The sequence below is a fragment of the Styela clava genome, chromosome 9 (genome assembly GCF_964204865.1).
Source record: "Styela clava chromosome 9, kaStyClav1.hap1.2, whole genome shotgun sequence".
NCBI lineage: Eukaryota > Metazoa > Chordata > Ascidiacea > Stolidobranchia > Styelidae > Styela > Styela clava.
In genome coordinates, this window is record NC_135258.1 from 13,415,272 (window position 1) to 13,430,031 (window position 14,760).

The following is a 14,760-nucleotide window of genomic DNA, read 5'->3' on the forward strand; positions in this document are numbered from 1 at the left end:
TAGGTTTCTGAATCTTATGAAATTTGACGGAGCGCATTCGCGATGAATCGGAGCCGAAAAAGCGAAAAGTGTAATTACTCGGCGCCAATATGTCGCGACAGACGTCGTCAAGTACGTCGAAATATGACGACAGAAGGGAAATTGCGTAATAAGCCAACGCAACCTCGTTTTCGGTAAAGCGATTGAGATGGCATCAAAACAAAATTTCTCGCGGACCGGCAAAAAAGCTTCGCGGACCGGCAAAAAAGCTTCGCGGACCGGCGGTTGGGAACCACTGGTTGAAAGCACCGATACTGGTGTTGTTTTCTAATATTGCTCTCAAATGAAATTCTGCCACAGCGTCAGCGGGTTCTTTGGTGAAATTCATACTTATGCATCGCGGTTCTCACGTAATGAAATCTCTCTTAATTAAGATAAAAACAGCAGAAATATCATCGACGGTTAGAGATCGGTAAACTATTGACTCATCCTTTTTTGAACATACATCTTTATTTTTGTGAGTTTATAATACTGTTAACATAAAAATAGGAATGTATTTTTGATTCCAATCGCCATTTGATTGTAAGACAGTTATATAAGAAGTTTTGACTAAAACGTGTTCTAATTGAAAATCTCCATGTATATAAAACTAGACTAAATTAAAATCTCGAAAATGACAAGGAATTTGTTACAAAGATGTTGTGAAGTAAAGATAGTCATAATGATAGTGCCAAGAGTTGCACGCGAGATACGTACGCTAATTACCTAATTAGATTATGTCGTGAGTTGAATTTTTAAAAATACCCGTTTTTCGTCAAACCTAAATTATTATATAGTACTCCCCACAATAGTATTGTCAACTGTAACACAATTTCATCTTCTTCGCCCTACGTAGAGTGGAATTACAATGAGCAATTTCTAATTTGTAGATTTAATCTAATCGCCCATAGATAGCAATATTACAATATATGAAACGGCAAAGCAAGACATCATAACAACACCGCCACGAGACACTGAAAAACTTGGTAGTTCACGACAATGATTAATAATTGTTAATTTTTGAATCACCGTGACTTAAACAAGATTGAACCTGCTTATCAAGTGAGCTTCTATAGAACTACCTGTTTTTATAACAACCACAACAGGCTTCTTGCGCATTGAAATTTTCTATAAGCCACAGATTCTTATTGATGCAGATAAAATACCTCGCTGACCGGAGGTTGGGGTCCTTTAATTAATTAAGAATTCGAGTTTTCTGAAATGTACTAGAAAGCTCGTAAAGTACAACTTCAAACATTCGAAATATCTCTCTTTCGTTTCTTTTTCACTCGCGTTGTAACTGTAAGCGTCTTGATAAAACATTCACATATTTATATTTTAGCATTACTATGGTTTAATGTTATGATTTGAAGAATGATAATTATTACCACTGACAATCCTAACGGAACATTTATAAGCACGTAATGGTGGACGTGAATTACGACAACACATGTAACCTTCTTCTATCACTGGGCAATCATTTTTGTAGTCACTGTAAGAAAAAAATCTTGCCTGTGGTTGTTTACCAGTTCCGTTATTGTTCGGTATGTTAGGATGACATGCTGTCTAATTCGTGATCCACCGATCTGACAATGGCACAGCATAAACCGGTTTCCGAATACATGTTATGATATCGTATATATTCTCGAATACAAATAAACCGTTCAAAACAGGCTGACAGCCAGACAAGTTGTACTGCACCGCACGCCGAGTTGTAGTTTGCCCTTACTCAGATCGGTATTTTTTCTCCTCTCTTCCCTACCGAACATGTGGGCATGTTTTCGAGTCTCTAAGTCAGTGGTTCCCAACCAGGGTGCCACCGAAAATATTTTTGTGTGCCGCGAAGAGATTTCATTTTTGAATTAATTCCAAGTGATTCCAATCCCTTGAATTCCACAAGAATTACCCCCATGGCTCTTGCTAACAAACAGAAACGACAAATTTGAGAAGTCGTATTTCAGGTATTTGGGTATTGTTTCAATTCTAAGTTTTGCATAATGCGCGCCAACACTGTTTCGTAAAATTAAAAATGTCAACCAAGGTAACAAATTATTGGGCGAAATTTTCCCCAAATTTGACCAAGAATTTATTATTTGACTAGTTTTCTAGTAGAATTGCCATTATTGCCGATTTTTTGAATTATTATTTAAACTCAAAATAACGTTCAGGATTCACGCAATGACTTTGCAGTTTTTTTTTCACCATTTAATACGAAAATAAAACGACACAATAGAAAAATAAAACCATAAGAAGGTCAACTATCATCTTTATAAATATCCGCATTCCGACGTCAGAAATGATAATATTGTTAGCTCAAAATTGGGACAGTTAATTTACAATCGGTGGGGAGAAAGATCAAAATCGGCGTAAAAGATGAAAATCAGAATGAAACCCGATTTCACTATTCAATAGTCGTCTAACATATGTCGCCCCTATGAACGCATAGTTCTTCCAGGAATACAAAACCACACGTTGCGTAAGAGTTAGTATTTGTAAAAAAAGAGAGGACGGGCGAAATAGATTACCAACATTAGAATGCCTGGATGCACATTGTATGTGTATTAAAAATATTCGATATTCGACAATTCATAAAAAATATTCAAATTATTCGATAAAAATATGTTATTTTGCCCATCCTTGCGATCTGTAATCATGCAAAACGCGTGGTAGCACAAACACTGATGCAATGAAACTTGATAATAAAACTTTCATTAAATTTAGTAAATTGCACTACTTCACGAAAGCGAAGTAGTATCTCGAACACAGAAACGGTTATTTTTCGAATAGTTTCTGCGGTCTGGAAAGTCGAATAAGCGTTTCGACATAGTACATGCTACAATCTTTGCCATCAAATTATGCTCGGGCCTTGCACGAAAATCATAACGTGGAAAGATTCGTTCATCGGAGAAAATTTGTTTATAACAACTTTAAACCAATTTAGTGTTTTTAGCGATAATAATTAATTGTTGTAATGAAATACGCTTTGTTTGCCTCTTTCATTTCTTTGCTAGTAGCGACAATTACACCGTTGAATGATTTTGGCAATGGGAGAAACAATAAATTGTAACAAAAATGAATTAGGTTGTGCAAAAGTGAGAACACCTGTGATAATAATAAGGCTACACCCAGGGGAGGGGCGAGAAAAACTAAAGCGTATTCACGTCACGTATTACCCGTGCGGCCGCTTCTTTTACAATAATGTGGGTGCTCCGAAAGTGGGACTCGTGTACATTATTGTAAGTCATAATATCGGTAACTATTAACTATCCATTTTGAATACAGAATATGATATATTAACAAAAATAGATTTTCCCTTATCTGATCTTCTATGTTTTTTATTATTTTATAGCTAAATGGCTTCAAGAGTAGGAAATGTTCCTGTTTTGTGATAGGTGTGCAGCGAATATTTAAATAGCTCAATAGTGTGCCGCGACATAAAAAAGGTTGGGAACCACTGGTCTAAGTCATCTAATTGTCGCGTTATATGACTATATTTCAATGCTCAATGTAAATTCAATGTTCGAGTCGAATTAGAAATAGTTTCATGTCAAAACACGTCTACTAGAGGTTAATTAAATTCACTTCTTAAGCTCGTATATACATATATATACTTTAACGCAATGTAAATGAGTATCAATTTCGTTGATCAATGTGTAATGAATATTCTAACCCAAGTGATATTTTAACATCATACTTTTTTTGTTGTTGAATCTGTGACCATCAAGTTTTTTTTTGTCTAGTAATGAATTGATTCGCATAATTTTCTAAACCTGCTCAAGTTAACATTCATATGATCGCAACTTTATGTGCTTGGAATATTGCCTACTTATCTCTTTTCTTATGAGTTTACCTATATTAGATGTTGTTAAATTCGAACAAAGAAACCAAAATTATTTTATTATACAAAATTTTTTTTTCGTGCAATGTTCAAATTACGAGGTAATGAGTGAATACCAATTGCACCACAAGGCCTAATGGGGAAAACGTTTAACCCATATGGGCATCTGTACCCGTAGCTGACGAATTCCGACACTAAAAGTGTCAATAACGACTATTATAAACGAAATTGATTACATCCGTTGCATTTTGAAGTTGATGTGCAGTAATAATTAGGGTCTGACGTCATTAAAATTGTCACGTGAAGTATCGAATTTGCGAATTCCGTAAATAAAATCGTGAATTCCTCGGTAACGATTCTAACTATCACAATGATTGTAGTATTGTTTTCTTAGAAAATAACACAAGAAAACGTTGAATTTAATTTAATAACTCATGATTAGCGCTTAACCCTTCACTATACACGAGAGCACTCAAATTCAAATTCGTTTTATTGCAAATTTTTGGGAGTTATGTCGCATATAAAAACAATTATTTGGAAAGTGCTATTTTGCGCCACGTCGCCATTTACAGATGTGTACCGCTTGTACGATTTCTCAAAGATACGACGGAGTTGTAGGGCCTAAATGAAAGAATGAATGAAAACTGACGATAACAAAACGGTTTCTGATATTTCCGACAATGACACAATGGCTACAATTAAACGTAAAATGCCGCCAACATGGAAATTATCTAATCTTTGTTATCAGTGCCAAAATAATTGGCATGCCAAATTTGAAACCAGGTGGAACCATAGTATGTGGTCTATCGTTTGTCTACTGAGTACAATTTAAACAGTTTATGATGCATTAAAAAATTGAACAGGTTTGATCTCTCACACAATTCAGTCATTTTACCGGAAGAAGTTTAAGCCGGGAGTGATGACGTCAATCGGTCTTGAATTTTTTTCATTTTATTATCTACGGTAAATGTGTACATTAGCCAAGCTAAAGCTAGATAAGTTGATAGTTTAATAAATGCTACTTCCATGCCCTTGTAACACGAGAGAGAAATGGGTTTCATAAAGTCTGCGAATACCTGAACTCGAGATTTTTATATCGCTTTACTTGTTCTTTTTTAAAAGACGTATATTTACGTCCGTGGCACTCAGCGATATGTGCCAATTGACACATATATATTCGTGCGTGACACGAAAAGTGTAGGACAGGGGTCGGCAACCTACGGCCCGCGGAGCAATATAATCCGGCCCGCGACGCTTCACTGAATAATAGTAACAAATTATAGCTGTTTTGTCGATTATATTCTTTACGCAAAATAATTTACGTGTAGACTAAATTATAATTTAGACAGATGGCAACAAAACGCAGAAAAGTTGATACTAAGTGCAAATGGTTTGATGGCGCAAAAAATATTCAAATGGTCAGTCTTCGCGCGCTGCTTAAAATTTAACTTCAGATCTGTGTGATAAAATGTGATTCATCGGTCATCCATTCGATTTTCGACTTTCTAAAAATATGTGCGGCCCGCGAGCGACAAAAGGTTGCCGACCCCTGGTGTAGGACAAGAACATCAAATTGAGGCTCCGTCTCTGAGAGGGCGACACGCATGTCATCCTCGACTTCCAACCGGTTTCGACTTTTAGTTTGACAGTAAGCAAGGATGACCCGACTTGCTAGGAATTTTGGGATTGTGCGACACGGTGACCGTACATTTGAACCCACGTACATTTGAACCCATGTGTATATCCACGGGTTCAATCTATATGCGGTTGCTAAAACCCATGGGTTAGGGTTAGTATGGATTCAAATATCCGCAAAACAAAAAAAATTTCATAGGTGCAATAGTATGCAATTGTGCACAGTATGCAGTTTTGCACAGTATGCAATTGTACATGGGTGCAATTGTCGTGGGTTCAAATGTACGTGGATTCAAATGTACGGGAACCGTGCGACACAATATACGCAATATCATAATATACACAAAGAGATAAAAGTAAAACCAGTAAATAAACTGTCTCGTCATTTTCCATCCAGCATTCCCAGGGATTGCCTGAAGAACATTTGTGACATCGAGAAATGAGTGGAGAATTGCTAGAACTGTCATGCTAGATTCGAAATGGAAGGACTAAAAGATTCAACCAAGACACAAGCCAAAATATGAAATATTCTCCAGAAAGTTTTTTCAATTTATTCTCATCTTGTAGGCCTACTGGGCATTTCGGCGATTCTAATTCATTTTTTAAATCTTTACTAGTGATTCACGATTACACGGACCCCTGAAATCACGTCACGGACCCGTCGTTATATTTATTTTGACTCATCAAATCTCAATATATTGCATAAAAAATGCATGTGTTAGAAAAAAATCTTGGTTGGAAAATAAGATCCGTTATAACATTTGTTATAGGCGTTATACTACTGTTAAATTTTAATATGATCTAACGCCCGAAATTTGCAGAAGATATATAATATTTAAATTCAATGCAACATAGGGAGTATGTAGACTTTTTCGCATCTTCGTGGACTCCTTTGTGGAAGTCACGCCGGCCATTTGAATTTCTAACGCTTAGATATTCAGTATGACCTAATATTAATATTTACTATTCTGACGATGAACATTTTTCACCGTTAATCAATCCAGAGAAGCGGTGTTGTTGTCTTGTATTTATTTTAGAGCTAATGAGAAGCCTGCTGCTCGTTGATATGAATACGGGAATTGAACATACACAGTATGACTTCTTTGATTGTATTTGCATCTCTCTAAACATGTTGGAAACTCAAACACGCAATCTCGTTTTGTTTACCACCCAGCGGGAAACCTGTGGAATCGAGAACAAAAATGACACATCGTTGCTTTTTGTTGCTTACGCAGCACAATTAAATTGAGATCGAAAGGTTTGTTTGATTAGTTAAAAGAAGCGTTCGCTACGCTGATTACGTGTGTCCTAATTTTCAGCTCCCGGGGAGAGTTCGAGCGGCTTTTTCTCTAGTTTAAATTTCTGAATGTCGAGTTGTATTCCTGTATATAAGAACTGAAGAAGGGCTACTTATATATAGACCTAATACGGTACATAAAATGGCTGTAAAAGCGCAATTGTAATTTGTAATGCTAGAACAGAAAAACGCCCAATGTTAATTATCCATCGTGGCGACGATTGCTGTACCGTACGGTCTGACGGTACCCCTACCTGTAACTTTATCAAGTTCAGTTTAAGTGCGATTTGTGTTGTTAATGCAATAACTTTGTCAATGCAACTCAAAAATTCATATTGCTTTGTTGTGCTAATATTTCACCACCCTAAATATGCCTAATTATGACTGAAACTTGAACATCCAGATACTGCAGATATAAAATGAACCAATTTTTTAAAATCATGTCCAATATTAAAAATGTAGACATGTGCCTGTAGATTTGGTGTTCACAGTTCAGTAGTCGGGTACCGTACCGGTACCGGTAGTTATGTAACATATGGAAGAAAAACAATACAGCCCAAGTCAGCAAGTGCTGAAGTTATACAGGTCTGGAGGTGGACATCAACAGATTTGGAAGTTAGTGGTGTTTCAATAGCATTGTGTGTGTTTATTTATTGGTATTCTTCATACATTTTCTTTTCATGCAGTGGAAATAATGAAATAAACAATAGAGATTTAAACTTATTAAAAAGCTGCCATTGCAGTTAATATTTTTAGATTCAAAGACTAGAGTATGCGTTTATCAAAGTTTGTTCACCTCCAATGTTTGAAGCATTTAGCTTATTCGTTTTTGTCCCTTTTCCACTGTTTATATAACATGTGTTTGTGTAGTTGCCGAGGTAATTGCACACAATCAAACGCAGGATAATTCGCCGGATGCGGGATAATTCTTTGAGGAGACATATTACAGTATTAAAACTGAAGAATAGTTTATGAATTAGAGTTTAGTTTTAGCAAAGAAGTGAATGATAAAATTGATATTCATATTTTCGCATACTATCATAAATTGTAAGTATCAATGCAGAAAAACTCATTTGAAGCGAAGTTTGAAATTATACTATACAATAACTTTGAATCTTTTGAGTCTTTGAATCTTCCATTATTGCAGCACAAAATATTTTGTTTTTAGGAAATCAATTCGAGAAATATATCAAATCAAAATGAAGTGGGAAGCTGGTATCTAGAAATATAACATTTTGGACATAATTGCTAAACCAATCAACTCATATTCTTTACTGGAGGGAAAGCATTACCATATATTACGGACCGTAAGGCGCAGCGGGTCATACGGCGCACTGTCATGAGTGTCAATAAATTGATTTTTTATTCATACACTAGCCAAGTCGCACTGAACTATGGGGTGCAATCAGCCTGGTACTGGTTTTGAATCCGGGCAATAAGCATAAGCACCTGATCCATGCATTAGACCTATATTATAAGGCACACAATTGATTTTTCAGTAAATATATTTTAAAGCTCGCTTTATGGATGGTCCGCAAAATACAGTTCATCAAACTTACATGTATTAAGAATTGTGTAACAAAAGTATAACTAATGATTATTTGAAATGGTTTTTAAATCTTGATCTCGATTGAAGGTTAAGCCATTGCATTGTCTTCAAGTAGTTGTGGCAGTTATGTTTTTTATTTTCAATATTTAATGCAGTATGCTGAGGATGAGCTCGTATATGGCCAAAGCCTGTCAGACAGAAATTGAATTGTTTCTCACTCCAGTTATAATTTGGTAAATAATCTGCATTGACTATATACTTAAATTCTGAAGGAACCTATGTAATTGATTAATATTAAACTACATGATGCTCATTAATTGAATATTACCGGTAGCCTAATTAGTTTTTCTACTGTTAATTTGGTATTTAGTTAGCGTAATCAGCATTGTTTAATCTGTATCTCACCTTCTTTAAAAGTTCATTTTATATGTGAAGCAATAAGACTCAGTAATGGTGGTACAAACTTTGTCAGCTGTTGTTTGATGAAATGTAATGTGAATAAAAAAAATTCAATTTTGTATATAGTAATTATCCATTACTCTTGATAACACACTTTTTGTAAAGCTCAGTTTTCACCTTAATAGGGGCGCATTCTGTCATATAGATTGTGATATCATTTGATGAATGATTTGGTTTAAGCCGAAATAATAAGAAAATTCTGTCATTTTACAAGTTATGAAGTGAATTCATTTAATATATTTTGGGAAATGGTAGAGCATTTCAAATTGCTGAAAAAATCACTGTCTCAGGCTCTCAGCATATACGAGAATAACATATCTTAAGCAATGGCTAACATAGATGACTATATTTTCTTATGATTGTATTTGATTTTAATGGGAACAGTCAATTATGCACAGGTTGCATACCTTTTTTCGTACCATTTCTTGTGCAGTTCCCATAATCTAACTTGTTTTCTATTATTTTGGAACCTATTTTTAGGGGTTAATTGGAAATACATGTTTCATAATTAGTCCCATTTTATTTTCCTTCATACCTAATAATTCAATTTTTTTATAATATCATTTTTATATATCTTTAGCTTAATACATATCAGCTATTCATGATTAATCATAACAACCATGGATGTCTCAAAAAAGTTAGAAAGCACAAAGAAAATGATTCGTGCTGTATTGCTGTCGTGTAAAGATGGTGTACAAGCAAATCGACTCCAGTCTGATTTCAAATCTTTAACAGGAGGTGGAATACCATTTCAAAAACTTGGTTTTAATTCTGTGCATGAACTCATTCAGTCTATACCTGATGTGGTCCGTATAAATGAACGATTTGGAGAAACAATGTATCATGCTGTTGCTGATGATAGCACAAAGCATATTCAAAAAATGGTATCTAGTCAAAGATCTGCCAAAAAGAAGTCTAAAAGAGGATATAGATGTTCAAAAGCGAATCAGTCATTCAACAGGTATGCTAGTAGAACTACTACTAGGCATCATGGACAAAGAAAAGTGTTATTGACAACACCTAACAGCCAAAGAAAAGGTCTTTTACCAACACCAACTGTACGACATTTTCCACCCTATTCTGGAAGGCGTGTTGTGAGTTCTAATATTCAACATGCACCGGTTACTGGTGCTCGTGTCATTACTACCCACAAGCAACATGTGTCATCTACTGGAAGTTCATACATGCAACGACAAAACAAAATGAGAGAGGTGCACTTGTCTAAAAAGGGTGGTGATTTTTCTGTCAAAGTTTCAAATAATACTGCTGCTGCTGTTGCTCCGCGATTCAGAAACATTCCAATACCTTCATCTGGAACAAGTCATTGGAAATCGGAAAAAATCAATTTGGACAAGGACACATCCAAAGATGTCAAGATGAGCGATGTGATCAAGATAAGAATCAAAACACTACTTGGATCAAACCCAAGTGGGGTTTTCTCAAATACTTTGCCGAAATTGTATTTCGATGCGTATGGTTGTAAATTGGCAGATTCAGTGGTATATGCTTTGGAAGGAGGGGCCATTCGAGATGTAGCAACGGTTGAAAAACTGACATGTGGAATTCGAGAGAAAACCATTCTCTATCCTATAAAACAGTCATCACCAATAAAATCTAAAACCAAGCCTATTACAGCATCTGGATCAACTGGTGTAAAACATGCCATTAAAATTGTGCCTTCTAAATTATCTAAAGACCAAATGAAACAAATGTGCAATCAGGACAAACTCAACAATAACAAAGCACAACCAAATCAATCACAATCAACGTCAAGTGCAATAAATAATGAAAACGCTGATATCGTAACATGGAAATCTGAAAGAGTTATTTTATCAGCTGAAATGAAAGACATGGTAATTCAAATCAAGGACACAGTTAAAAATCGTATAAAGTCTGTTACCGCTAAATATCCTTTTGGAATCAGTTCTGCAGAATTTGAAACTGTTTATCATGCAACATTCAATAGTAAATTTCCTGATGTAATTTTGAAAAATTTGGAATGTGGATTAGTGGAAGATGTTGTTGAGGTTGAGAAACTCACAAAAGGTAATAGAGAGAAAATTATATTTCACCCACTTAAAAATAAACCGAAGATAGAAGCAGCTAAAGGTGTTGTCGCAGATGCATGTGATGATAAAGAAAATTACATAAGTGATGCTGTTAAGCAGCGAATAAAGAGAATTCTTTCTGCTTGCCCACGTGGTATAACACCTGCTCGTCTCCTCACAGCATACTCGGAAACATACAAAGTTGAACTTAATCAAGATGTAATCAGAAAAATGGAAAAAGGTCTTTTGTGTGATGTAACAAATATAAAGAGAATCGAAAATGACAGCAAGATAATATTTCTCCCACGCAAAGCAGAAATAATCCAGCAAGGTCCTAAATATCCAGCACTATCAGAAAAGAATTTCAACAAAGTTCCAGAAGCCGGAGTTTTAAGAATTGGTACAGAACATGAAGCTCATATTACACACATTGTTGATTGCGGAAAATTTTATATACAGGTATCAGAATCTGCATCTGATTTAAAAACTATACAAGAATTATCAAAACATGCAAAGTATGGAACTATCACAAATTTAAGCACAGGAATGGAAACTATTAGTTGGATAGAATCCGGTGGAAGACGCGGACGAATTATAACCGTGTCGGGAAATAAGGCCAAAGTTTATCACATGGATTTTGGGGTTGAACAAGAAATGCATAGACAGCACCTTGCACCTATGTTGCAAGAAATAAAATCTATACCTGAAATGGCTATTTTGTGCTCTCTGCATAAACCAGATGAAAGTGTTGACTGGTCTGAAAGAGCTTCATCCAAATTCAATCACTTATTCTTGGGAAAAACAATCAAAGCAACTGTGGATTCTGTCCTTAAGCAATCTGTTGATGGTGTATCGAAGATAGTGTATTACGTAACATGCAAACTTGGGTCTCTTAACATTAATCAGCGTTTGATGAAGGAGGAAGAACAAATTGATGAATATCACATTTTCAACTCACAGACTGATTTGGGATTATCTGAGGAAGAGAATGATGAAAGTGATACCTCATATGTAACTATTGATTCAGACTTATCTGACTGCGATGAACCTGCTGTAGAAATCTCTATGCATGCTTTGTCTCGCATTGATTCAATGAATTCAACTAATATTTGTGAAGAAAGTATGGATATTAGCAATTCTTCATTCCATCATGATGATGAAATCTGGACCCAAACCCAACAAAAAGTGACGGGAGCTATTGCATCTTCATCAGGTTCCGAAGACAAGTTATCCTTTCCCAGTAAACCCATGTCTGAATCATCATTTGGAAATCATTCTTCACGATATAAATTGGTCAGGAATCAGAAACCATTCAGTCCCATGCGCTCACATTCACCCCTCAATGTTTCAAATTTTCAGGCCCATACCAAACCTGTTAAAAATTCAGAATCAGCTAGAAGCAACTCGAACTATTCATTGAGTCGTCAAAGTCTCAATAAATCCTGTCACATTCCATCAAGAATTTTAAAATCATCGTGCTCTCTATCGATGGCAATTAAAAAAATGCAACAATGGCGATTCAAAGCATGTAATACAGATGATGCAACCTCTGACAAAGAGGATACAGGTTCCAACATTGTTTACATGACATCACCTTCACCCATTCCTCTGATGAAAAAACATTTCGGAAAACTTGTTTCTGTAATTGTGACCAAAATCCAATCCCCTGGCACATTTTTCATGGTTCTGTCTGAAATGCTACCTACGCTACACGATCTAACGAGCCAAATGAATGAATATTACATCCCCATGTCTTCCACCACAGTATCTTCAGCTACTATTACTGAGGAATCACTATACGCTGCGCCATGTGAAGTCGACAATATTGTTCGCTGGCACAGAGTAAAAGTCTGTAAAATTGTTCAAAACCTTGCCAGTGTGTTCTTAATTGATCTGGGTACTCGAGACTGTGTTCCGATAGATAGAATCTATCAACTACTGCCTCAGTTTGTACAACATGCTCCGTTTGCAATTCATGGTAGACTCGCTGGAATAAGACCAGTACATTTATCAACGGAGAACGTTCAAAAAGCCACCAAGTTATTAGAAGAATGGGTGACTGAAAAAAAGTTGACTGCACATATTGTTAAAACGACACCAGCGAAAGGGCAGTTAGTTTATGATGTTTGCCTTTACAATGCGAATGAAGATGAGAATGGAAAATGGCTGAATGATTTAATGGTAGATACTTGGAAGGTCGCGGAGTATATAGTGGATGTTGCTGCTTAGGGTAAGTAATGAATTTTTATTCTACATATATTTTTATACATCAACTATAGCAAGAACTATGTATGTCTGAGGAAGTCTGACCTTGGTCAGACGAATCGTTACAGAAATACATTTGTGTTAGTGTGCAGCAAGACTCTTGAATCACTTAGGATAGTTATATTATGTAATAATATATCAATATCTAATGATGATTGTAGCAAACAATCGTGGTGTTCTCTTTAATTTTAATGGCAGTTATACTCTGTTGCATGTGGAATCACATTTATCTTGAAAGAGAGAAAATTTGCTCAGTGATGCATATGTGGTTGTCTTTCTCAGATGGTTGAAAATAACTGTTCCAAGTAGAATTGAATGAATGCACCTACGTGACATTCTTGCATATCTACATTGAATACATCTCTTATTTTCAGATATTTGTTAAATCTATTGAGTTCCAGTTTTCTTGATGTGAATGAGAAGAGATCAGTAACTCGAGACGACTCTTGTTCAACACTGTGTTTTCTGTTTTTTTCTTCTGAGTACCCATATTAAATCAATTTAGGTACTAGTATTCAAATTCTTTCATGCAAGTTCTTGAAGTGTTTAATTATCTGATATTTGTTTTGTTATGTCTTTTGTGCTTGTTTGGAATGTACATACCGTTACAAAATGTAAACATCATCGCCTTAGTTGTACCAAGAACTTCTCTTCTCGTGTTCAAGTTGTATCTTAGTTCAGTATATGATGCTGGGATAAACAGTAGCAATGGAGTGATGTAATTGATGGATAGTCCTGAAATTCAGATTGCCTTCATTTTTGGATGGACTATAAGGCAGGTTAATCGCATGGTGACCGAAGTCGCAACCGTCTAGGCCAGGTCCAGCACGAAAATTGCTCGTGGACCCCCGGGGAGAGGAAAATCGTTATGACGGCTTAATCATATGGCGAACTATGTCCGGTTTCCAGTTCATGCTGGGTATGGGATTAGTTAGCCAGTTATTTTGTTTTCGGAAGCATGGACTTGATAATGGGGAAGTCGTAATCCACCAGCGGTTACTTGAACCACCCTGCGAGTTCTGAAAGTACAGACAATTTCGAAGGCAAAATGTAGCGACCGATGTCAAATGTAACAACCTCCAACAAGAGTCGCGAGTGCCTCCAACCGGTTAGGTCGTCGAGATGTCTGACCCATGCTGTATATAAGAAATCAGTCAGATAAAGCATTGGCGATAAAAATACGTGTAGTTGTTATATATTCCATTCTTTTAAAATAATCCATCAAAGTGGCCGATGAATTAGTGACCCGTATTGGTTTGTTGATACCACAAGAGTGTATTGTATCCATATACTCAGTGACATTATTGTCAACTTGATAATTTATCAGATCAATGTTAAAGTCACTAACAATATATACACAACTTCCCCTGGAACTATCTAAACTCAAGAACTGTACAAATTTATTTAAAAAATCATCATAGGCTACTCATATGATAGATGTTTATATATATATAACTGCGATAATAATGTTTTTTAGCATTACAATTTGATCCAAACTGATCAATATCAATCCATAAGCCCACATCCAATTGAGTTTAAGCTAAGGTCAGTATATACATATTATTCTTGCCCTAACCCAAAAGCAAAACCAGAGAGAGAAACGTCAAATGTTAGCGCGAACAAGGACCGCAAAGAAAACTAAGTTTGAATC

General features: G+C 35.8%; 1 protein-coding gene across 2 annotated transcripts; it reads left to right on the plus strand.

Annotated features, from left to right (window-relative positions):
- The first annotated feature begins 6,879 nt into the window (after positions 1-6,879).
- On the plus strand, positions 6,880-13,768 carry LOC120339020 (uncharacterized). Of its 2 annotated transcripts, none has more exons than XM_078116038.1 (3): positions 6,880-7,426; positions 7,957-13,074; positions 13,484-13,768. In XM_078116038.1, exon 2 carries the CDS (start codon positions 9,417-9,419, stop codon positions 13,071-13,073), a length of 3,657 nt encoding a protein of 1,218 aa, XP_077972164.1. In that variant the 5' UTR covers positions 6,880-7,426; positions 7,957-9,416; the 3' UTR covers position 13,074; positions 13,484-13,768. The 2 variants fall into 2 exon arrangements, with proteins under 2 accessions (XP_077972164.1, XP_077972163.1); XM_078116037.1 differs by having other exon boundaries at positions 6,880-7,403.
- Positions 13,769-14,760: the final 992 nt, after the last annotated feature.

Coding starts and splice junctions, on each gene's coding strand:
- LOC120339020 (XM_078116038.1), top strand. CDS start 9,417: ATGGATGTCTCAAAAAAGTTAGAAAGCACAAAGAAAATGATTCGTGCT.